The sequence below is a fragment of the Sparus aurata genome, chromosome 23 (assembly GCF_900880675.1).
Source record: "Sparus aurata chromosome 23, fSpaAur1.1, whole genome shotgun sequence".
NCBI lineage: Eukaryota > Metazoa > Chordata > Actinopteri > Spariformes > Sparidae > Sparus > Sparus aurata.
Window position 1 is genome coordinate 23407713 of NC_044209.1, and position 23182 is coordinate 23430894.

At 40.4% G+C, this 23182-nt stretch overlaps 2 protein-coding genes across 4 annotated transcripts; one reads left to right on the top strand and one right to left on the bottom strand.

Moving 5' to 3' along the window:
* Positions 1-312: 312 nt before the first annotated feature.
* On the bottom strand, positions 313-6017 carry ubfd1 (ubiquitin family domain containing 1). Of its 3 annotated transcripts, XM_030408993.1 has the most exons (8): positions 5908-5959; positions 5707-5783; positions 3833-4093; positions 3533-3741; positions 3386-3451; positions 3156-3261; positions 2970-3052; positions 313-741 (listed from the first exon to the last, which is right to left on the bottom strand). In XM_030408993.1, the coding sequence occupies exons 2-8, from the start codon at positions 5720-5722 to the stop codon at positions 631-633; spliced, it is 852 nt and encodes a 283-aa protein (XP_030264853.1). In that variant the 5' UTR covers positions 5723-5783; positions 5908-5959; the 3' UTR covers positions 313-630. The 3 variants fall into 3 exon arrangements, with proteins under 3 accessions (XP_030264853.1, XP_030264854.1, XP_030264855.1); XM_030408994.1 differs by lacking the exon at positions 5707-5783 and having other exon boundaries at positions 5908-6017; XM_030408995.1 differs by lacking the exons at positions 5707-5783; positions 5908-5959 and adding an exon at positions 4232-4390.
* A 2413-nt stretch (positions 6018-8430) lies between these two features.
* LOC115576396 (UNC93-like protein MFSD11) lies at positions 8431-20348 on the top strand. The gene is made up of 13 exons (XM_030408992.1): positions 8431-8985; positions 10092-10147; positions 10233-10340; positions 10426-10505; positions 12006-12102; positions 14004-14062; positions 14248-14392; positions 15488-15537; positions 17773-17838; positions 17927-18052; positions 18143-18317; positions 18410-18545; positions 19534-20348. Exons 1-13 carry the CDS (start codon positions 8896-8898, stop codon positions 19684-19686), a joined length of 1341 nt encoding a protein of 446 aa, XP_030264852.1. The 5' UTR covers positions 8431-8895; the 3' UTR covers positions 19687-20348.
* Positions 20349-23182: the final 2834 nt, after the last annotated feature.

The window sequence follows — 23182 nt, forward strand, 5'->3', positions numbered from 1 at the left end:
AAGCCAAACACTATAGATCAGAGCCGGCCTGATAGGCTTAAAGATAAATACAGAGAAATTATGGGGGGAAATATGCTGCAGTCAGCAAGGAAACTGCTACTTGGAAGTTTTATTTCTTCGCTAGACAGATGTTCAAAGTCCTGGGGTGTCCGATTCTGGATCTTAATCGAATCAATAATTTGTGGCAGGACCTGAAACTACAGCGCTGGAAGACCTGCCAAGCCAAAATGTGCAAACTTCAACATAAAGTTAATCAAAAGTTAAGTGTGAAGTTAAGTTTGAGTGGAGACAAACAACAACAGCACAGTGAAATCATTTCATTAAATAAGTTTTATTTCTTTAAGAATAACTGAAGAAAAGTGTTAGCAATTTCTGTACAATTGTTTCATCATTTTCTCTCGGATTTGCTGCAAACCTTGAATGATCAACAGGGCTGAGAAATGTTATGCTGCCACATAGTGCACTTTTAACCTAAAAACAATATGATTAGTCCACAGGCATCCGTCTGTTTCCTTCCAATATATTCCAATAAGACGCTCCTTAAGCCTCACTGCTGACTCCAGTTTCATTATTTTTCATTACCTGGCTCCTCTTCTCAATCCCAGTTCATCATCGAAAAAAAGAGGCACATTAGAAATACTGCCATTTTCCAAGGACTGTGTCTTTGATTGCATCGACAAACTGTGCAGGCACCCAGTAGACCCAATACTGAGACGCTTCCGTCGGACCCAACTGAAAAGCCTACAACAACAACAACAAAAAAAAGAGAAAACACATTTAATTATTTTACAGTTCACGTAAATACCAAATACCAACAAATGGGTGTGGATGCAACATGACATATGTAGGTATTAAATAACATTTAACCTTTCAAAATATGATCAGATGGAATAAAAATAAAGTTATTCAATAGTTCAACATTCAAAGACTGATCACTGTGTATACTGTGTGTAATATATTGCCTCTTGTAAGACCTTTCAGTGAAAAAAGACCTCTTCCGCAGTATATTACAGCCCACTTAATCATTCCAAAAGCCAGTCTGGAATAAAAAATAAAAAAATGTGACCTTCATATTCACCGGTGCTGCTGCTCACTCCTATAAAACATCAAGTTTTTTCGCTTCCCCTTAAGAAGTGAGGGTAAACAGGATGGATCACTAATATCAATGACCGGGATGCTATTTTAGAACAATACGCTCCCTGCCCACTGACATTTGAAATCTTCCTCATCCCGTCTTCCATCTATTCCTCATACATGATCAACTCCTCAGTGATGCAGGAACATGCTTTGGGCCAAAACATTAAAAAAAGCACAAAGTCATTGTACTTCCACTGTTCACCACTTCAGGCGTGACAACACACTGACTCAGATAAACAGACTTTCAGTCCGGTGTACATTCTGGGATCCATAACATGAAACACAGCTGAACCGCTCAGGCAATAAACTCCCACACATCTTTATTGGCTACACAGCTCGATCTCACCTACATGTTCAGTCAGTGGGAGGTGGTAGTAAACAACAAGGAGGGAGGAAAATCTGGACGTTCTTTCAAATGTCTACTCACACGGTCGCTTAGATTTTAAATCTCATGATTAACTTTTTTGGGTTTTTTTTTTGCAAATCCACACATTATACTGCCGCTTTGTGTACATTAACCAGACGAGCAGGTTTGTCTGGGTGTCCAGCTTGGATGGCTGACAAATATCTCCTGGTTCTCAACATTCACTATCAAGTTGTCTCAGTTTTCACTACAATTAAAGTAATTGTTCAAATATTTTAATTGTTTTCTCACGTCTTTTCTAACGTTTCTAACTGTCTGGTTTAAGTTTGCGTGTTTCTGCTTTTATTCAAGTTTACACATTTTCAAATTAATTTTTGATTCCCTTTGTTAATAAATATTTCATGAGTAATCCAGTTGCTTAGCAAATGTTATTTGGTATCAGTAGATAAAAATAAACATTAGCAGAGTGATTTGATATCACGTGTTGAAGAGCCGATTATACACGGATATGAACACAGCCGTGCCTTGAGATTTCTGCTTGCTCTTTGGTGCGCACCGAGCACAAAGTTTGAACATCGCCGACTTAACCCAACACAAAAACATAAACGATGCACCACATCTCTGAATTTAGCACAGCGTTTTCTGTCAATCAATTAATGTGGCATTTTCAAGGCTGTTGCTAACCTATGAGTCACGGGTAAGTTTTATACGCTACGACAGCTGTTAGCATGCTACTGGTCTGCTTAGCAGACTGAATGCCGAAGATAATGTCGTTTTTTTTTGGACAGCTCCAGGGAGGAAACGAAAATACGTCATTCATAATTGTCGCCTATCCTGAAAACAATATGCGCAGATGCTTAATGCCTGTACTTGAGGTTTCTGGTTTCAGGGTTTAAAATAATGCTCACCCTGAGTTCGTACTAAATTTTAATTACCAGGTTTCTTTTCTCCACATGTTCACTTCAAGTTCACGTTACAAGAAATATATGTAACAGCAGATACTCTCCTAACCTTTACATTACTTGTATGGCTGCTGTTATGAAACTGAAAACAGATCTTGATATCCATGAGACAACCCCATTCAATTAAGTTCCTTGTTCTGGGAACTTCTATTTTCACTGACAGTGAAGAACAGAAGTGCCTCGAGACAGAAAGGTTAATCTAGAGAGAGCGTTGACATTTCCCGCTCCGCTGCAGAGCACCAAACAGCACACGATGGCCCCATCACTCTGATGGACGCGCACTACAGTGACTTCACTGGACAGCTCAACCTGCACTCCCCCCTCCAACAGAGTATCTTTTATAGCCACTTAGTTTAGTGGAATCAATTGCAACAAAGCTGTAACAATGATCTTGTAACTCCCCCTTCTGCGTACGTATATGTTTGCGTCAGCCTCGGGGCATTCTGTGTCAGGACTTTTCATGATATGGATGAGTGTGAGATGCAGGCAGCGGCAAGAACAGTTACCATCATGTGATAGTCCTCATGGTCTTCGATGGGTTCGGACACTACGTTTTTAATGGAGCCCATAGGGACTTTCTCCGTTCTCTCTGTAAAGAAAAAAAAACCACAAACACAAAACAAAGAACATTTAATCATCTGTGCGTTTGCGTCGCAGCGGTTTCAGCGAAGCGAGGCCGGCTGTAATCTCACCCTTTGTTCCGATCCACAACTGATCTTGCTCCAGTTTGAATGTGAGTCTAACTTTTCCTCCGGACTTGTTAAACATTCCGGATAAAGGCACTGTTGGTAATCGTTCCTGTTAGTGGAACAAGACAGTTAAGTCAACATTTATCAAACGAAGAACAGCCTCGGGGCTTCGGCGGCACTCGGTGCAAGACAAACAGAAAAATAAGGATCGTCTCCCCTTCATCTCCTCTCACCTTTGTTCCTTTAATAGCTGGCATTATGTCGTCTGGTTTACCTTTATCCAAAACTTTCCTGTGTTGCTGGAATGACAGTGCACGTTTTAAAATCACAGCACTCTATTCATATTTCACTCGATTCTGCAGAAATGTCGTTAATCTCACCTTTTGCCTGCATAAAGGCTCTTTCTTGTTCTCTTCGGCTTTCACCTCCTGCTGAATGACCTCTTTGGGTGTATTCACAGCTAATACATCATTTATTGTAGAGCCAACCACCATTATTTTTGCACCGTTTGTAATCTTTATCTCACGTAGCGTCTTGTCCTCTGGAAGCAGTCCTTTGTACATCACTTTCTGCATTGCCGGTGGAAGACCTCGGAAGACAAAGAAACAACGTTTATTACAGGTTTACGTCGTTGAGCCGCCGAAACGCTGAGCTAAAGGCGAACTACTACTCGCGCTCACCAGTGAGAGAATGGATGCTCTCTTTTAGTTTGGCTCCGGTGCTATCAACAGGAATTTTCAGGTCATATTTATTCTTGTTCCAGATAATCTTCAAGTCCACCATCTCCTTGTCGTCGTCGTCGGCGTCGTCCCCATTGCTAATACTAGAGTCCTGAGTTGTGGTGTCTCCTGCATCTGTGTGAGACGTAGCTTCTGCATCTTCAACTAGCGGTTCAGCTTCTTTTGGCTTTGCCTCGGTTTCCATTATGACTTCCTCACTTCCTGGAAGAGCATGAAAGGACATCCATTTAGATCAATGAAATTAAACTTTATGTAGCTGCTTAGTAGGAAGCTGTTCGCTCTCAGAGGAATATATCCCATGGTTTTACAGCGTGGACTCAAATATTCAGAAATACACACCTGGCAGGTCCAATATACCACAGAGATTAATAACATTAGGGCTTCAATTAACTATTTTTTTCACTGTCAAGTCATTTGTTGATTATTTTCTCCATAAGATGATGTCCTCAAATCCAAGTCCTGTTTTGTTCTAAACACAAAGATATTCAGTTTACTGTAACAAACGAGTAAAGAAACCAGAAAACACTCTCATTTAAGAAGCTGGACTCAAAGAATCTGGACTTTTTAACTCGGGTAAAATGACCTAAGCGAATAATAAGCTATCAAATTAGTTGGAAATCAATCGAATAATTGACAACTGATCCAATCATCAGTTGTGACTTGCTATAATTGTGTTTAAACAGTGTCACTCAGATTATGCGAGGCTGATATCTGTGTTTCTAGGGCTCCTATCTGCTCTCCTTTTGTTTCGTAACCCCCAATGAAATACGGCAGAACAAAGTCAAGTTACGTCCGTCCGGTACAGTGAAACTGATCCACATTCCTGCCTGCAAGCAGCGAGACGAGCAAATTAACAAAACATTATCACAGCCCTACGACGAGACACGCAGCAGAGAACGACACAACAATAAAGATCCTACAATACAAATACTGAAATGATCTGGAGACAAATCACATTTGAAATCTAACAAATTACATCTCTTTTAATTTTAGACAATTTCCAGGTAGTAAGTAAGTTTTTTTATTTATTTTAAAATGTCCCAAGTATTTTAATTCTAGAGCCTCACTTAAAAGACATTGGGTAGGTTGTTTATTTTGAAAGCAACTTTTAAAAAAAAAATATTATAGTATAAATGATGTCTACGTTGTATGGGATTCCCCACACGTCCCCACATTACTATGAGTTAACGCCATAAACAATGTCATAAAGTCTAGTTTCGCTTTTTACCGTCACCCCCCCTTCTCTGTCTCGTGGTTTTTCTAGCTCTTTCCATCGCTGAATTTTTTATACAGGCAGCTGTTCTTACTTGTGTTTCAATTTTAAGTGATATATCCGAGTTAACCTCGTTTGACCCTGGACAGACGTTATTTTCAGACGGAAACATGTCCTCGCAAAACACAGAATCTTGTAGGTTAACACGCCTGGCCTTACTGGGTCCCAAACTGGGTGCCGTGAACGCAACATACTGTACGTTGGTACGTTAGTCGTTACCATTCATAACCTAACAGTTAACCAGTTAGCTCCTTAGCAGCGACATTCAACCGACTCGAACCTGACACCGGTTAAATATTCACCAGAAGCTCCAGTCCTCCACAGATCAAGCTAAATTTGACTGATGTTAGCTTTCGTTCACGTTAGCTAGCCACACCACATTTAGAGAATAACGTAACGTAGAAACGTAAATTTACACCACACCGCAAAGCTATGGTCATATATTAACATGCCAATAACAAACAAGTGACATTTGATTAACAGTGTCACGGCTCAATGTAAAGATATGAAGGAAATACTGCTGCATTTTCTCAGTACCCACCATCCTGGGTCGCCATGATGATTGTGTACAATCTGTTGTAGGTTGTGGCAAAGAGACTACAGACAGCGGGATGAGCTCTGATATTCAGGAAGAGAAAGTCGACAGTGATGAAAGTCACGCTCAGACGTACATGCCAGCCCAGAAAGAAGTAAAATAACTACATGTTTTATGAATGGTATAATAGGTATTAAAAATGCTTACCGTCACGACGTTAAAACATCTGTAGTTTCAGTTAGCCGGGGGAAGGGAAGACAGAATTGAAACGCGCATGCGTCAATGAAACTAACTGAAGTCACTGCAAATTAAGTTGTTATTGATACCAAAAGACTTAAATTGTATTCAAAGAAATAATGTGTCAATATAAGTTAGTCACACAACTCTGGGGCAAGGGCAGTATCTTCACTGCAATCATTGAAAACTCAGGCCGTGCGATGTTACCATATACGGGAATTTGTGCAAACCCGGAAGTGAGCGGTTGGTACTACTCTCACTCCGTCCAGCTTCTCTGTTGTTGTGGCAGCAGAAGCAGGCACCGAGAGGTGGCACTTTACTCAGAGGCTATTGGCTCGCTTTTCTTCTTCCTTTATATCTTTTGACGGTGGGAGTTTAAGATGATGCATTATCGCCAACTATTGAATTCTATGAAACGTCTCCAAATGCTTATGAAGGAAATGGAGAAACACACATCTACCATCTCTTTTGCACAAAAGACAAAAGCAGTAAAAACTATAGATTTCTGCAATATGTGTGATACTTTTAGATTTTCCTTTTTCAAATTATTTTTTTTTAACTCATGCATCGTAATCTCTTTTCATTTTCTTATTCTTTTGTTGAATTTGTTTCTTTACGTCATATTATTCTGTTTGTCAGTGGCTCTGGTCTTTCTCTCTCAATGTTTTATTTCTATCCATGTTGTCACTGTTTGCTGACTATTTGAAACAAAGTAAAAGAAAAAAAAGAAAAGAAAAGAAAAGGAACATCTCCAACCATGGCAAATTAAAATGTACCTCTCCCCCCTCTAAAACCTGTCAAACCATCAACACCCAGACTGTGACGGACATGATAGATCTCCCTTTAGTCATTTTTAAGGACAAATAGCCTTCTTTATAGCTATCTTTGAGTCTATGTCAGCAGAGGGCTCCATTTTATTGGCATTAGAATAATTTGGGAAATTACTTAACTCAGCCAGTTCCACTTACCTAATTGTGTGAATCTGAAATTTAGGCCAGAAAAAAAGATTAATAGCCCTAAAAACATTAGCAAAATGCAGGTTGCCCAGTTTCAGCAGAGTTTCTCCACGCTGATGGACTCACATCTGAACCACTCAGCTCTTTCTGATGGCTTGAAAATGAAGAGTGACTTTTAACTCTCCTTGGCCTACTGCTTTAAAGTACAACACATGATGCTGTTCATTTGGTGTGCGTTTCCTATCTTCACCATGGTTTTAAGGTTCTTTTCACCCTACGGGAGCTGCAGGGACGCAGTTGTGGAGGATGCATCAGATCATTTAGCAAAGTAAAGCATCAACACTACAGCATAAGAGCCATTAACTCAACTCCACCATGAGCACAAGTCCTGTATTCAAAACCTCACTTACATAAACGTAGTCTAAGTGTTAACAGCTTGGTTTTTACTGTTTTTTTTTTTATATCTATTTGGAAAATTACAAGAATTTACATTCTTTATATATAAACTGGAAATTCTGCTCATGTGAACGTATGACATGAAAAACAATGTTTAGATTTCATAAATTTTTAAGCATTTATAACTTAATGGTGATAAACTTTATTTATATGGAACTTTTCTAAACCTAGGTTACAAAGATTCCAACTCTACATCAACAACAGTGACAACTTTTATCGACTTTTATAATAAAGAAATGTGTTTTTAGCCTTTATTTAACCAGGTTAGCTCCACTGACGCCACAGATCTCTTTATCAAGGGAGACCTGACCAAGAATGGCAGCAACACAGAGTTACAACAACGAATGAACAGAAAAAATAATGAGAGAAAACATTTGCACACACACAACCTGGACTCAATTGATGCACCACAGTTTGAAAGCTGTTCAGTGGTACAGTGTGACAAGTTTAAGTTCAGTCTGTAGATTGTTCCATGCAGCTGGTGCCAAAAACCTGAAAGATTAATTCCCCCTTCTTCGATTCGGAATTTGGGAACAACAAACTGCAAACAGTTTCAAGTTTAAAAGAGAAGTAAATAGGGAGTTGTAGGTAAAAACATACATGCACCTAAAGCGGAATAAAGATGATATACAAAGAGATGTGACTTATACCAACCACAGATCATATGCAATAGAAAACATGAGAAGTACAAAGAGAGAACAAATACATACAATACAACAATTCTTACTCAAAATCACCAAATTTGGACACGTGGTTTTCAATGGGGGAAAAAAAGTAATCTGAAAAGTAACTAGTAACTGAAGCTGTCAAATGTAGTGGAGTAAAACACGGCACTGACCTCTAAGATGTGGTGGAGTATAAGTGTAAAGTTGCATAAAAAGGAAATACAAACAAAAAGTACAAACCTCATATTTCTATCTGACAGTACTTGAGTAAAAGTACTTAGTTACATTCTAGCCCTTCAGGCTTGTGCTATTATGGGCCCTTTGTGCTTGGTCATGAAATATAAACCCAAACAGACACAACAAACAATAAAACAGCGAGTGAGTGACCTCATCCGTCCTCGGTGACGTCATCCCTCTTTGCCAGAGGACGGTTCTCCCTGTTCATGGGAGAAAGATCCTCCGGGTTACCTCTGGAAGGCAGCACAAGCCTGATGGGCCCAAATTAACAGGAGGAGAAGAAGAAGAAGAAGCAGAAGCTGCGGGAAGACAACCATGACGGAGAAATCGAAGAAGAGAAAGGAAAGACCGAAAAAAAATTAGTTCTAATAAAAGTCACAAGTAGTCATGCGTGCGTGGTGTGACAGGAGGGAAGTGGCCTCATAACAGGACTACTGTGTGTGTGTGTGTATGTGTGTGTGTCCTTCACTGTCTGCGCCTCGAACTGGAACCGAACTGTTAGAAAAGTCAACTTTGTTGTGATGGATCTGTCCGACTGTTTCATGGATCCGTGCGGGACTCTCTCCTAGACTTTTTTTTTTGCAGCTCAGCGCAACTTTAAATGTGAGGTGTGTTTTGTGAGGACGAGCAGGACAAACGAAGCCATGGCTGACAGAAGGAGTTTCAACGTTGTGATTCTGGGTTTGGGCTTTCTGTTCATTTTTACCGCCTTCACCACCTGTGGGAACATTGAGGTAGGTTTGACTCTGTGACCTCATAGCAGTCATTCATAAGACTGTGAGTCATATCTTTGTTTTTGTAGTATTGTTTTTTAATGGATTGAAAGATTTCCCGCCTCTCAGCTCTGTGGAAATAATTAGAAAATTTAAAGATAATCCCATGCGGCTGTTAAACACATTTGGCATCTGTCATGTTATTATAATTATATAAGAACATAGCCGAATTCTTACGGAATTAATGTTATCGTGATTTCATTACAACTTTTGTGTGTTTGTCTATTTTTTACAGAAGAATTAGCGAATAAAAATTAAATTGTGCTTTTTATTTTGGGCAGACATGTCATACAAAATGTAAAGATAATCCCATGCTGCTGTTACACACATCTAGTATCTGTCATATGTCATTATAATCATATAACAACACAGCCGAATTCTTGTAGAGTTAATGTTATCATCGTTTCATTTCCTTTTTGGTGTGTTTGTGTAGTTTATACAGAAGAATAACCGAATACAAATTAAATTGTGCTCTTTTTGGCGGACGTGTTGTCATTAAAAAATCAAAGATTATCCCATGCTGCTATTAAACACATCTAGAATATGTTATGTGTTATCATAATTATAATTATATAACAACACAGCCGAATTGTTATGGAGTTATTGTAATCACCATTTAATTTCCACTTTTGTGTGTTTATATAATTTATACAGAAGAATTGGCGAATAAAAATTAAATTGTGCTTTTTTTGGCGGACATTTCGTCATAAAAAATTCATCCAACAATCCAGCTGCAGATGTCTAATTGGCATTAGCCGAATTTGTATGGATCCAATGTTGACATCATCACATCTCCACTTTTATGTATTTGTGTAATACTTTCTGAAGAATTGCTAAGTCAAAAATAAATTTGTGCTTTTCTTGGCGCACATTTTGTGAGAAGATGCGTAATGGGTAGGAAACGGGCCAATCAGAGCAGCTAGTCAGGCGCATCTCGTGCTTCCAGTTTTCTTCAATGGTCAGTGTAATTATCAAACCTGATGAATGACTTGAGGACCTAATTATGAGCCACGCTGTCCGGTCTGACCATGTGCCTCACAGAGTTTTATGCTTTATCTTACTTTCAGCAAACTGTGGTGAAAAGCCTGCAGAATGGTACTTTCAGTGGAAGTGGGTACAACAGGTAGGTCGAGCGAGTTCACAGCTCAGGATGGAGGAAATAAATCTTACAGCTGTAATAATAATAATTTACTTTGCCTCTTTTACAGTCTGGGCATCATCTATGGGGTGTTTTCGTTCTCCAATTTACTTGCGCCAACAGTCGTTACTGTAATTGGACCGAAAATGACCATGTTTTTCAGTGGCCTGCTTTACAGGTAACCATGGTCATGGTGATTACATACAGGATGCTGCTGCAGCTGAGGCTTGTTGTTCACTGCTGTTCTAAATGTTTCTGTCCAGTGGCTACATCGCCGTGTTCATCATCCCTTCAACATGGGCCTTTTACCTCACCTCTGTGCTGATCGGCATCGGAGCAGCCAGTGAGTTCCCCCTCGCATGAATTCTACTGTGACATCAGGCGTCGAATTGTTTTTATATGTTTGCACTTGCAGGATTATGTTATGTTAAGTATGTGACAAAACAGCATTATAGTGAAGTGCTGTCGTGCTGCAGAGATGCAGATCCAGATGTAAGAAAACATGTTTGTTTATACAGACTCCAACAAATGTCGCATCATCATGGTTTCAACAGGCTTCAGTGAAGATGATACAAAAATGATCACTCCCACTAACCACGAATCACATCGTAATTGCAATATCCGCCAAAATAATTGCAATCTGATTTAATTTATTGTGCAGCTCTAATTTTGAGATAACCTCAGGAGGAGGTGATAGGCTGTGTGTGACAATACTGTAACAGTTTCCAGGCAAATTCCCAAATCTGAGCAAATTGCAAATCAGACCCAACCACGTGTTGTTCTTCCTTTCAAAACCTGGCGCCTACATTACCCACAATGCAACTAACTTCCTGTGGAGTTACAAAAGGCTTCATACAGAACTTTCTCCACATGTGCAGTAGTACTCCCTTAGACCTGTAAACACACTTTATTGTGTAAAATTGGCAGAGTTGCCCTTTAATTGAGTTATTCTATTTTCCAATATTAGTTCGACTGTGTCTACAGTTTGACAGGACATGTGGAGTGTCATTAGATTTGTTTTGCTTAGACTACGGTTGCAAATACAGAATTTTCATAATGGATCAATCTGTCTCTTTCGTTTTCAAATTAATCAATTTTGAGTATTAAATCGGATGAAAATACTCATTATGAAGTCTTCAAATGTCTTGTTTTGTCCATCCAATGCTCCAAAACCCCAAGCACTGGCATACAGAACAAAGAAAAGCATCAAATCCTCACGTTTTAAAGGTTGAAACCAGGAAAATATTTGGAATTTATGCTTGAAAAATGTCAGAAATAAGTATTACATTATTAAAAACAGTTTATAAGAACAATAATTTCCTGTTGGTTAACTAATTGATTCATCAACTTTTTGTTTCAGTGTTAGCTTACAGGTTTTGGAGCAGAAACAGTGTGCAGACAATAGCTCAAGAGACTGAGGCACATAAATACTTCCACTCTGTTGCTCTTCGCAGCCTTTGCAACCTCAGTTTTTGTGTTCACATCCAAATAATTTTTAATCATGCGTACAGGGATTATCATGACTGGGTCGTGCTGACGCGCATAAACGTTACATCCCAAATTAGACCTTAAATGGTTTAGGAGCGGTGTCTGTAAATAGTCTGCGGCACTTTGAGCCGTCCCGGAGATGTGAGTGGAAACGCTGAGAAAACGGGCCTCTGATGATGAGCTTCCGCTGGCTGTTTCTAATGCAGCATCAAGTCGCTGCGATGTGATGAATTTTGATCTCGTCCCAGAGCTGCTCACACAGAAAGATCATTTCTCACTTCGTGCAGCCAATTAACTGACTGGTTAATTCTCTCTCCCCCCCCTCAAATCACCTCTCTCACTCACTTTCCCACAGTGCTCTGGACAGCTCAAGGACACTTTCTGGTGGAAAACTCAGAGGCTTCCACCATCAACAGGAACACGGGAGTGTTCTGGGGCCTCCTACAGTGCAGGTGCGCAGCTGCCGACACTACTAACAGACTCCGGTCCTGCAGTCAGTTCAGCTGTGATAGATCCAGCCCCCCAAAACCGTCCCCTCCGTGCACTGCTTCATTTAAGATTTAAAGGTTCATTAATCCGCACCGCTTTTTTAATACTCCAAGAATAATTTAACTCTGACCTTTAGTGAGTAAAATTAAATTCGAGAATGTAAAAAAAAAATCCTCCTAATCGGCACCAGACCAAGGTTATACTCTTCCAGTCGTTCCACTCAGTGCGTAAAACACGATTCCTGACCGTGTTTTTCCTGCTTGTTTTCTCTTTTTCTTTGATGCAACCATTGCGGTTGATGTCGGATATAATTGCGCCTCAGCAGCCAAAACACGACCCGATCTGTATTTTTAGCCTGACAGGATATTACCGTGTGCTTTATTAAAAAAAAAAAAAAAAAAAAAAGAAAAACAAATTGTCATCCATCAAAAGATAACAACACCGAAGCCTCTCACAACAGAGTTCTGCAGGTGAGCGTTTTGGCCTTTTCATCTCTCGCCGTTCTCGCGCGCTTGGCTTCGGACAACTCGTTTGTGTTTGTTTAAAATATGCAAATTGATTTTTGTATAATAATTGTACTGGCTGTCACCTGCGCCAAAGCTCACAACAGGGCAATGCTAATCTGACTCTGCAGCGGTGATCCCTGCCCCGGTAAACTCCGAGTCACTTCCTCCCAGCACGCAAACACACACAGGGAGCGCAGTTATTTTTCAGAAATAACCCCCCCCGTTATCCCGCACTGAGACTTTGGGGGAACCTAATTGCTCATCTACATTTTTTAAGCTTAGGTGAAAATCTATTCAAAGGCAGAAATAGACCGCAGTTTTTTAGTTTTTTTTTCAAAGCAGGGCACTGTTCGCCATGAAAGGCAAATAAACAGCTTTAAGAAAAAAAAATAAAAGAAGCACTCTCAGAGGCAGAGATGCAGATTATCGTGTTTAGAGAGCTGGCGTTTGATCCGACCTCCGAAAAGTCCTCCTCGTTTGCTTCTGCTGTCCGTCAAACGCGATTTCTCTGATGACATTACGGACAGACGTGTATAGCGAGTGCTTAGACAGTGATTGACCTAATGGGCGCTCTTAATTAAAGGTCAAAAACTGAGAAAGCCCCGGAGTCCTTCACCAGAGCTCTGATTGACATGAAATGTGCTGGACAAAACAAACCTCCACAGGCAATGCAATACAATCAGCTGTTAGACTGAAACCAAACGTGTTGGTAGAACGTGAAGAAATAACAGTTTTGACATGATGACTGCTGTTGAAGAGGTATCTACTGAGGTTAACATGCTAACCAGCTAGCCCATCTCGGCTCTGGTCCAAAGCTCCTGTGCCAGTTGTGTAAACACCAACACTCTGCTGGGTCTCCAAGCTCCCAGTCCGGACCACTAGCTGCACGGCTAACTGAGCTAATGGCAGCTACAGTTCGCAGCAGTTAGCGATTACTCTTGTGATTTGAGTATGAATTCAAAGGGTGCCTATTTTTGACATACTGGATCACACAGCAAATTCGTAATTATGAAAGCTCCGGAGCAAATTCTAAATCGACCTCGAGTTGGGATTTTAAGCCTCCCCCTCGAGTCGGCTTTTCTTCCCGTCTACCATCAACCTTCTCTCGGAAATAACGAATGGGGGCATAGTTAATCGTCATACGTAGTAATTACCATTGTAACCAGACTTCCTCTCTGGCAGTATCAGCGCCACTCGCATAAATTAGCAGTAGCATCGATGTTAGCAGGGGTAGCGATAGCTGTCAGTCAAACAGAGCCAGCGGACAGAGGGTGAATAGAGGTGCTGCAGCAATGGACACTGTCGTGTGTTACTGTCATATGCTCCCGTGACTGACCCCATTTTCCTCCTGTTTACAGCATGCTGTTTGGCAATCTTTACATTTACTTTGACTGGAATGGACGAACAGAGATATCAGGTGGGGTTCGACTTCATTAAGAGCTGTCATGAGCACAATAAGCAAAAATCCGGCGTGATGATGAAAAGCAAAATATCAAGAGGATTACGGGACTGCTTGGTTCTTCTGAATTCACTCCGGCTTAATGCTGTTAATGTATCTTGTGTATTTTAATTAAGCGGTTTATTTTAATCTTCCTCTCTCAGACGGCAGCAGGAAAAACATTTTTCTGTCCCTGATGGTCGCCTCCGTGCTCGGCACGCTCAGCTTCCTGGTGTTGAGAAAGAGCCATCACGACGAGGAGATGCTCTCCGAAGAGGAAGGCCAGGCGCTGCTCTCAACTCGGATGATGTAAATAAATATCTTTTTTTAGATACTTATGTGTACGCTTTTGACCGCAGCCTCACGAAAGCCACCCAGAATATGTAAAAATGTCTAAACCCACAACTGAAAAAGGAAACGTAAGGTATGAACCTCTAGTGAAGCATAAAATGTGAGATAGTAGACTGTGGTTGCTGCTAAATATCCAAATAACCCTTCTACCAGCAAACTTGAATCAACTTTTATTTTTTTGTGAGGGCTGTTAGAGCGAATGTGCCAAAAAAAAAAACTGGATTATTTTACCTTTTGACCGAACCACCTCAGAAATGATTGCTTTGAATTTTACCTTGAATTTTCTCGAGGGGTTTCTGAGTGTTAGAACTTAGACAAAAATCGACGCTGACCGTTTTTCTCCAGATCACTGAGATTTTCGACGGCCGAGCCTCATCATCGCACTTTTGCACGAGGAGGGTGCGATCAGGCAGATTCGTTGAGAGCGAGAGCGACAGCCGTTAGAGACCCTCGACCTTTATTTCAGACATCTTTCAATTTTTTCTCTGACGTCAAGCGGCTCAAATCACACGATGGAGAAAAATGGAAGATATGGCGGGCGCGAGTGGCGACCCGAAAAAGGTCCTGGAAAAATGACAGGGCCAGTGAGGACGGTAACAAAAATTGGGTAATGAGCGATGAGACTGAAATTAGATCATGCACACATCTCGTGAGACCGCTCAATCCTTTTCCTCTCAGCCGGTTTCTGTCTGTTTTTCCTGGCAGCAGATTGTGTTTACAAACTGTTTTGGTATCTCAGAGGCGCAGGTATTTGATCCCCGCGTATTGGCTGAGTTTGACTGTCTGCATGATTCCAACAGCATAACAAGGAAACCTGCAGGGAGCCGTCATTTACCCAGGAAAAAAAAAAAAAAAAACACGCTTTTTTCCCACAGTGCGCTGGGATTTACAGCGATCTTTTTGTGCAGCTAAAGTCTCTCTGATTTGTAAATTACTTCACCTGTTCTTCCCTGGAAGGAAGTGATATTATTATTGTTTGTGTGCGCAGAGTATTTCTATTGATTAACTTCGGCTTTGAGGAAGTTGAAATCGATTTGCTTTTCTGTTGTTCAGGTACAAGCACAGAGCGAACACCGCCGTGCAGGATGCCAAGACAGAATTCCGTAAGTTTTTTTTTTTTTTTTTTTTTGTCAGCGCTCTTGGATCACCAGACTGTGTATCACCTGCTCCGCCGAAGTAAATCTTGGAATTTTGCTCATGAATTTGCCTATTTTTTTGCTCGTTTATCTAATTAACCTCAGGTAGTAACGAGACTAATAGTGTCTCCCTAATCCATACTCATTCTTGGCAGTTTTTTTTTTTTTTTTTTTTCATTGTGTTCACACTGGAAAAGTGACAAATTGAATTATGCTCCAGCCACACAGCATGCATACTAAATACAATCGATTTGCGAGCGTGCTGTAGGTGGCACATTGTTCTCCCGTGATGCAATGCACGAAAGCAAATGAAGGTTCTGCTCTCAGCTGGGAGAGGTTAAAATAAATTGAGTGCTGGGAAGACAATGGGAAAAAAAAAGAATTATGTAAAGTCACAGCAGAACACATTTTAGTTAAACTATCAATGAAATTCAGATGATGTATCACATGTATTGTATTATTTCCTTTTAGCAGAACATTTAAAGTTTGTTGATTTCCTTGCATACTGCTGCTAAAACAATATGAAACCTCTGTTACAAAAAAGGTCGGAACTGTGTGAAATGTAAATAAGTAAGAATTTGCTTATCATTTTCTGACACAGACTATTGAAACAACTCATACAATCCTGTACAAATATAATACAGGACAATATATTGAATGATAATAACGTAAATATTATGTTTTCTTTGTATATTGTAAACAAACTCTTATTTTGGATTTGAGACGGGGTAAAAAAAGTGATTTGGTATGAGAGGGACATCCAAAGGCTCAGTCGAGGGTGAATCGAGGGTGGAGCAAAGTTCACCACATGTTTGTATAAAGCAGGGTCGCCCAAACTTTGTTCCTTTGGAGGGTCAAAAGCAAACACATGTCGCAGTGTGTGCCGACCTGAGAGGCGAGCAAGAATACGAGCAGGGGAACAAAATAGTTGGACAGTTTGACAGTTCTTCAAGTTTGTCTCTGCCTGCTGTGCTTAGATTATGAAAATGAATTAATAATTAGGGATCGTGCACATTAAAAGAGCATCTTTACCTCACAAAAATACAATGATTCGCTCACCAACCTTTGGATTTGGGGGTGTGCAATGACGATTAGCAGTGTGGATTTTGGGTCTGAGAGTCTCCATCTATTCTGGAGGCTCTTAGCATCTTACCATGTTAACATTTGCCAACAAGAAAAACACAAAGTACACGTGAGGATGATGGAAACGTCGCACCAAACTGGCACCAAATTTCGCAGCGATCCACCCAACAGCTCCTGACACATTTCAGCTAATGGTGATGCTGTGTGAACCACTAAACCTGCAGGTGGTGTTAGACGAAATGTCTCGGGGTCACCACAGTCACAAAGCTTCCTCCTCTGGGATCACATTAGAATCTGAACCGAAGTACTGGCCCGACTGGCAGACTGTGCTGCTTGCGCGTTTTCCTCGGAGTGTGAATCCGTGTCATCTGAGGAACACATTTTTCACATTCAGTATAGAAAAGACAGAAAAAGGCACTCAAGATCTTCCAGAAATGAGTGTTAGATTCGTTTTCTCTCCCAGTTGTTTGGCATGCTGCGGGTCACCTGTAGTTGTTCACACTTCGCCGCTCGCTGCCTGAAACAAGCAGGCAGTTTTGTTCTCCTTCAAGTGAAAATTGCTTTCGCCTGGATAAAACTCTCGTAGCATTACAACCGAGTACACGAAAACCGCCTGTGCTCGACTTTTATTTCAGATCATATCTCTCTTTGTCAACAGGAGACTCTGCTGCTCTCGCGCCCGCCGTCAGTGCGGCCCGGAGTTGTCGGGATGATCAGATCGCTCTCTGTCTCGCTTCTATCTTGTGCGCATGTAAACTTGTGTACACCTGCCTTAAAGGTTTTCGGGTTTATCGAAAAAACGCACGCTGATTCATGTCAAGAAGGGCAACCAGGCTGCTGGGATTTCTTTTCTTTCTTTCTTTCTTTTTTTTTTTTTTAAAGTTGAACTTCCCTTAACTGCCTGAGTGAAATCCTCTCCTGGGTGTTTTTTCCGCCTGCATTTAAATGTGGCTTTTTGGCTTATTGAGATTTTCCCATCTTCTATCTGCATTGTCAGAGGGTAATGAGGCCTTTTTGCATTTTTATCTGCGCTCAATCCAGATGTAAGTAAGTGTTTGGAATATAAAAGGTATTTTTATTAGCAATTCAAATGAGTGCATTGTGTTTCCTCCTGTTCAGAAACCATCCTGCGACTTGTGAAGGATAAAACTATACTGCTCCTGAGTCCCTGCATGGCGTACAGCGGTAAGTCGAACGGAGATCGCATTAATATTGTAAGTGTGTTAGCCTCCAGTTGGGCTTGAAGCTACAGCGTGAACTCCTTGTTCTGCAGGCCTGGAGCTATCGTTCTACAGCGGAGTGTATGGGACGTGTATCGGAGCGACTTCAGAGTTCGGAGAAGCAGCCAAAGGCTTGATTGGGATCTCTGGGATCGTGGTAGGCGTTGGAGAAATCGTGGGTGAGTTGAAGTCCCTCGATCGGAGTGTGTTCGGGTGATCTGAAGTTCACTTGAGGTAACTGAATTCATTACCATGTGCTTTCTCATCAGGTGGAGGCTTGTTCGGACTGATGTGTAAGAACAGTCGCTTCAGACGGACCTCCGTGGTCTTCCTGGGAATGGTCGTCCACTTCGTCGCCTTCTACCTGATCTTCCTCAACATCCCGAACGACGCCCCCGTCGTCTTTGACACCAACACCCTAAAGAATCCGTATCTAACTCCGAGGTAACAATTCAACAACGAAAGGGGGAGTGAACACGCGGAAGGCTAGTCACGATTCCGTTCCGCTTTAACGAGATCTCCGTTGTCTCTCTCAGTGTATCCATCGCCCTGCTGTGCAGCTTCCTGCTCGGACTCGGGGACAGCTGCTTCAACACGCAGCTCTACAGCATTTTAGGCCATGTCTATGCTGAACAAAGCACGCCCGCTTTCGCCATCTTCAAATTCATCCAGGTAATCCCGAGCTGCCAATTCTCAGACGTTGTTAGCGGAGCCGAGCAAAGCTGGGTTAAAATGTTGTCTAGTCAGGTATGAAATAAATTCACCTGAAGCCCCATTAAAATGGAAAAGAACAAGAGTCGCATTCGCTGCTTAATCTCCCGTTTTGTTTTGAGGCCAAATTGGTCTCTTAGAAGAAATAAACCTTAGAAATTGGGGGATTGTGGCTACAGCTCACATATCTGTTCAAGTCCTGTGTTGTCCTTTCAGAAAATATCAGCAATAAAAAGGGAGAAATGTATATTATTTATATATTTGATTGTCTTGGTTCCCCTAGTGAGGCATTCATGTGATGAGATACTGTCCACTCAGATAGAGAACTTGTTCAGGCTAAGAGCTGGAATGAACTTTCTAGCCTATATTCTGTTTTGTCGCCTGAACTTGATCAGCTGTAGCTATTTAGGGTAAGCCAACGCTAAAACCACTGACCGTGCAAAATATGGACATAGCTTTCGGGTCTGAAAAGTGAAGCCAGTGTGGAAGTGCCTGAAACCTGCATTGTTTTTAGTGACCTGCAGGGGGCGACTCTACTGGTTGCATAAATAAGTCTGATTATACGTAAGCTTATGAGAAAATTAGCCTGCTTTACATCTCACTTGAATAATTTCTTCAGTGAACATTTGGATTTTTCACCAGTTTATGGTTTCAGTCATTCGTTTCAAGTCTTCTTCAATACAGCACGATGCTTATTTAGTAATTATGGTCCCATTTAGAGTTAAGTAGTCTCACAGGGCGTGGCTATCTCGTGATTGACTAGCTGCCGACGGCCGCAGCACATGAAGCCAAAACAGGGCGTTGGACTCTCAATGTTTGCTGGAGGGTTTAGTAAACTGCACTGCTGAGATATGTAGTTTGAAAAGCAGCGGTGAAGTCGGGTTAGCTGTTCAGTGTCGGAGAAGACATTTTTATCACAGCAAAATAACACCTATTTTCCCCCCGTCAGTCTATTTTCGCAGCGGTGGCGTTCTTCTACAGCGGTTACCTCCTGCTGATGTGGCAGCTCCTGCTGATGGTCCTCCTGGGCTTCACCGGAACACTCTGCTTCTTCGTGGTGGAGAGGATGCAGAACTTCTCCGCAGATCTGCAGGAATATTAGAAGGAAAACATTTCTGTGTCAGCTCCGATTGTTCTGTTAGACCGGAGACACTGTGGGAGGAAGTAAGGCCGCCAGAGAAAACAAACCCTGCATCTCTCATTTTACAGGGGTTCATTTTAAAAATCTGTTTTTAGTGTAATGCACTGCTGGTCATAGGAAATGTGGATAACAGTCACATACAGGTTAATGCCACAACTGAAACTGAGCTGCCTTAATGCAACTTTTGAACATTATACTATAGTTCTCAATAGGGCCTAGATTGTTCTCTGCACACAGAACACTAGACGTTCTCATCGTTAATCATCAACTTTATGCTCCTACTGCACTTTTGCACTGTTGGTCTTACCGTAGGGTTATAAAAATAGCCACTCGCCTTATCTCTTACTTATCTGCATCGCTTCCAGCTCAGGTTTCGTCATTAAAGACTGTTGTTGAAATTATTTCATGTATCTAAATACTTGTCAGAGTAGTTGTGTTTGATATATCTAGACGAGAGGAAATAATGCAACATTGTTATTGTCATGTTTTTAGAACTAACTAATTAATGCCAGACAATCATTGTTCTTAACCTTTTTATTTTTTGTACATTTTGCATGACGTCAGTGTTTTTCCACAATCCCGGATCGTGGATCTTTGATGAATAAATTTCTTCGCATTTTGCATTTGCTGTGATTTAATGGAAACTGGAGATCAGAAGTATTGACGGGTCGGATGCTGTCGATGTATAACACCGTCGAAGCCACTGAAAAACAACAGACTTAAGACGTTTGATCTATAAATAATGTCGGGGAATATTAAAGTGCCTATTGTGACTGTAAATCAGACAGAGGGCTCTGTTTTGAGATACAGGTTTGCTGAACAACTTCACTGAGAACAGTTTTTACATCAGCCTGTGTTTCAGATTTACGTACCTAAAAGCAGCCGGTGTACCCCGTCACTTTATTGGAGCACAAAACAAGATAAATCTCCTGGATTTAATCCTGATTTGCCAGATTTATTTGAAAATCCATGAGGCCATTAATCAAAAGAGGGGTGAGGGGTTCTAGGTGGAGGAGAAAGGGTTATAGGCCCAGAGGTCCCACATTACTTCACTGGTAATTGAGTATTGATTACGTTATAATGAGAGTAAGCAGTTTTGTGTGATCTTAAGTCAATTGTGCCACTTACTTGACAACAACAAAGCACTGACGGGCTAAGTGAAGTATACAGCATTTACTCACAGAGTTAAATTCTGGCAGGGTTCATATTATCAGTCCAGAGGGATGACCTTTTACAGAAAGTTAGTAGAGCTGGAGGAGTCCGTTACCTGAACACTTGAACACTGGCACGTCTAATGCAGCGAACATGAGTTATTCCACAATGTTTCCTCGATTGAAAATCCTTACATGTAATAAATAAACAGAAATGTTACACATTTTATTTGCGGCACTGCGGTGGATGCTGAGATAATGAATGACTGAGTGACCTGATTGATACAATGTGCAACCGACTAATGGCTGTACTTGACGCTAAAGAAAGACGAGAATATGCATTAGTAAAAATAAAAGGTCTTGAAATAAGTGAATTATAAATATATATAAATATATATACATATATAAATATATATATACAAATATATATATATACACATATACAAATAAATATATATACATATATACAAATACATATATATATATATATATATACATATATATATATATACATATATATGTATATATATATATATATATATGTATACATATATATATGTATATATATATATCCACAAGAGTAGCTGAGAGTGGTCTTCCATATGCTTTTGAGGATATATTTCCCATTAAAATTTTTAAAAACATATTTTCTTAAAAAAAAAGGAGGTTTCTAACTGATCCCAAACTTTTGACTGGTGTATATCTATGTTTTTTTACATGTTTACTGGATCGGTATCGAAGCCCATCTCTCAAAGTTAAAGAAAATGTTTTAAATGTTTTATTTTTTTTTATTTTAACAAAATGTCTATAAAAAAGCCTTGATAAAAAAAATATTCCCATAGAAATTATGAGGGGGAAGAAGTTTTTATTGTGAGATAGAATGTCAACATTATTATCCAAAAATCCAAAAGAGTCACTTAGGATTTCAATTTTGGCTTTCTATCGCATAACTACCACTTTTTATCTCATAATTAAGACTTAAAATGGGAATTTTTTCATCTTTTTTTTTCTTTAGCTGGCAGAAATGGGCTTCCGTGACTCGGTACTCCATATTGACCAATACACAAAGTCCTGCTATCAAAATCGGTATCATGAAGGAAAAAATATGTATCTGTACCAAAAAAGTATTTGTGATTAAAAAATGAGTATGCCAAGTATTATATTATTGTACTGAGTAATATATGATACAAAGGAAACAACGATCTAAAGAAAAGTGATTCCAAAGTGAGACACAAACATTCAGCAGTATTTTCCCTCCAGCAAGCTGGTTGAGGCACGTTTCATACTCTTTTTTTTCCTTTTTCACTCATCTCATCAAAATCAGGTAAGACATCAAATTTAATTTAATTGTCCTGAGCTGTTGTGTTTACTTAAATCTTCCCACAGAACTCTTCACCTGCTGCTCAGAAGTATTCCGCCTCATGCAGCCTTGATTTCCCACAACACCACTTCAGCTGACGGCGGATCTGGTTGGAAAGCAGATCAAATGTGAACATCGGTGCCGATCTGCTTCGGTTTGTCACATCCTCACATGCTTCACGGTTCTAATTAGAGGGCCTGATGGAAATGGACCTACGGGATACAGGACTGGGGCTCGTCAGAGGTCTGATATCTGAAATGAGGCGCCGCCGTCTTTGTTGTCAGGTGTTGTGTTTTTTGGTGCTCGACAGGAGTTGTACTGTCAGGCTACTTAACCAGTGAGACAGTTTTAATTTGAAAGTCTGTCTGTCTGTGCCCAGGGGATTAATTCATTTCATTTATTAATTTCCATCTGTGTCCTGCTTGATTGCTTCAGACTGTCAGTTTAACCAGAGACCCGTGTTTATTACCACATTTCTGTACCTGTAGCTCACTCGGTTATTAAATTTGAAAAGACTTGCCTCATTTCCATGAATTATGGAAATCACACATCTGAGGATATATTTGTAGGAATAAGGTTGAGAACGCAATTAAATAAGCCAATTTGACAAGAGAAACATACCCTATCAAATTAGATGACTAACAACCCTCTCTGTAAATTATATGCGGGATGAAATGAGCACAAACAGTTTGAACTGCTCATCTGTTTGTTCTTGTCTTTGTTTTTTTTTTGTTTTTCTGCTGGTAGCTTTTCACACAATAGATGTTGTTGCAATCATCAGCAGCGCAATTAAACTAATCATTCAGCAATGTGTGTTCATTGTTCATGGATCAAAAGGTTTGTGTGATCAGTAGTTGTCTCAAGATTTATGAGAATTAGCCTCGCATTACTTAAAAACTCCAGATTGATTTCCCTTCACAGCAGGAGTAAACAAGCCAAACGCATA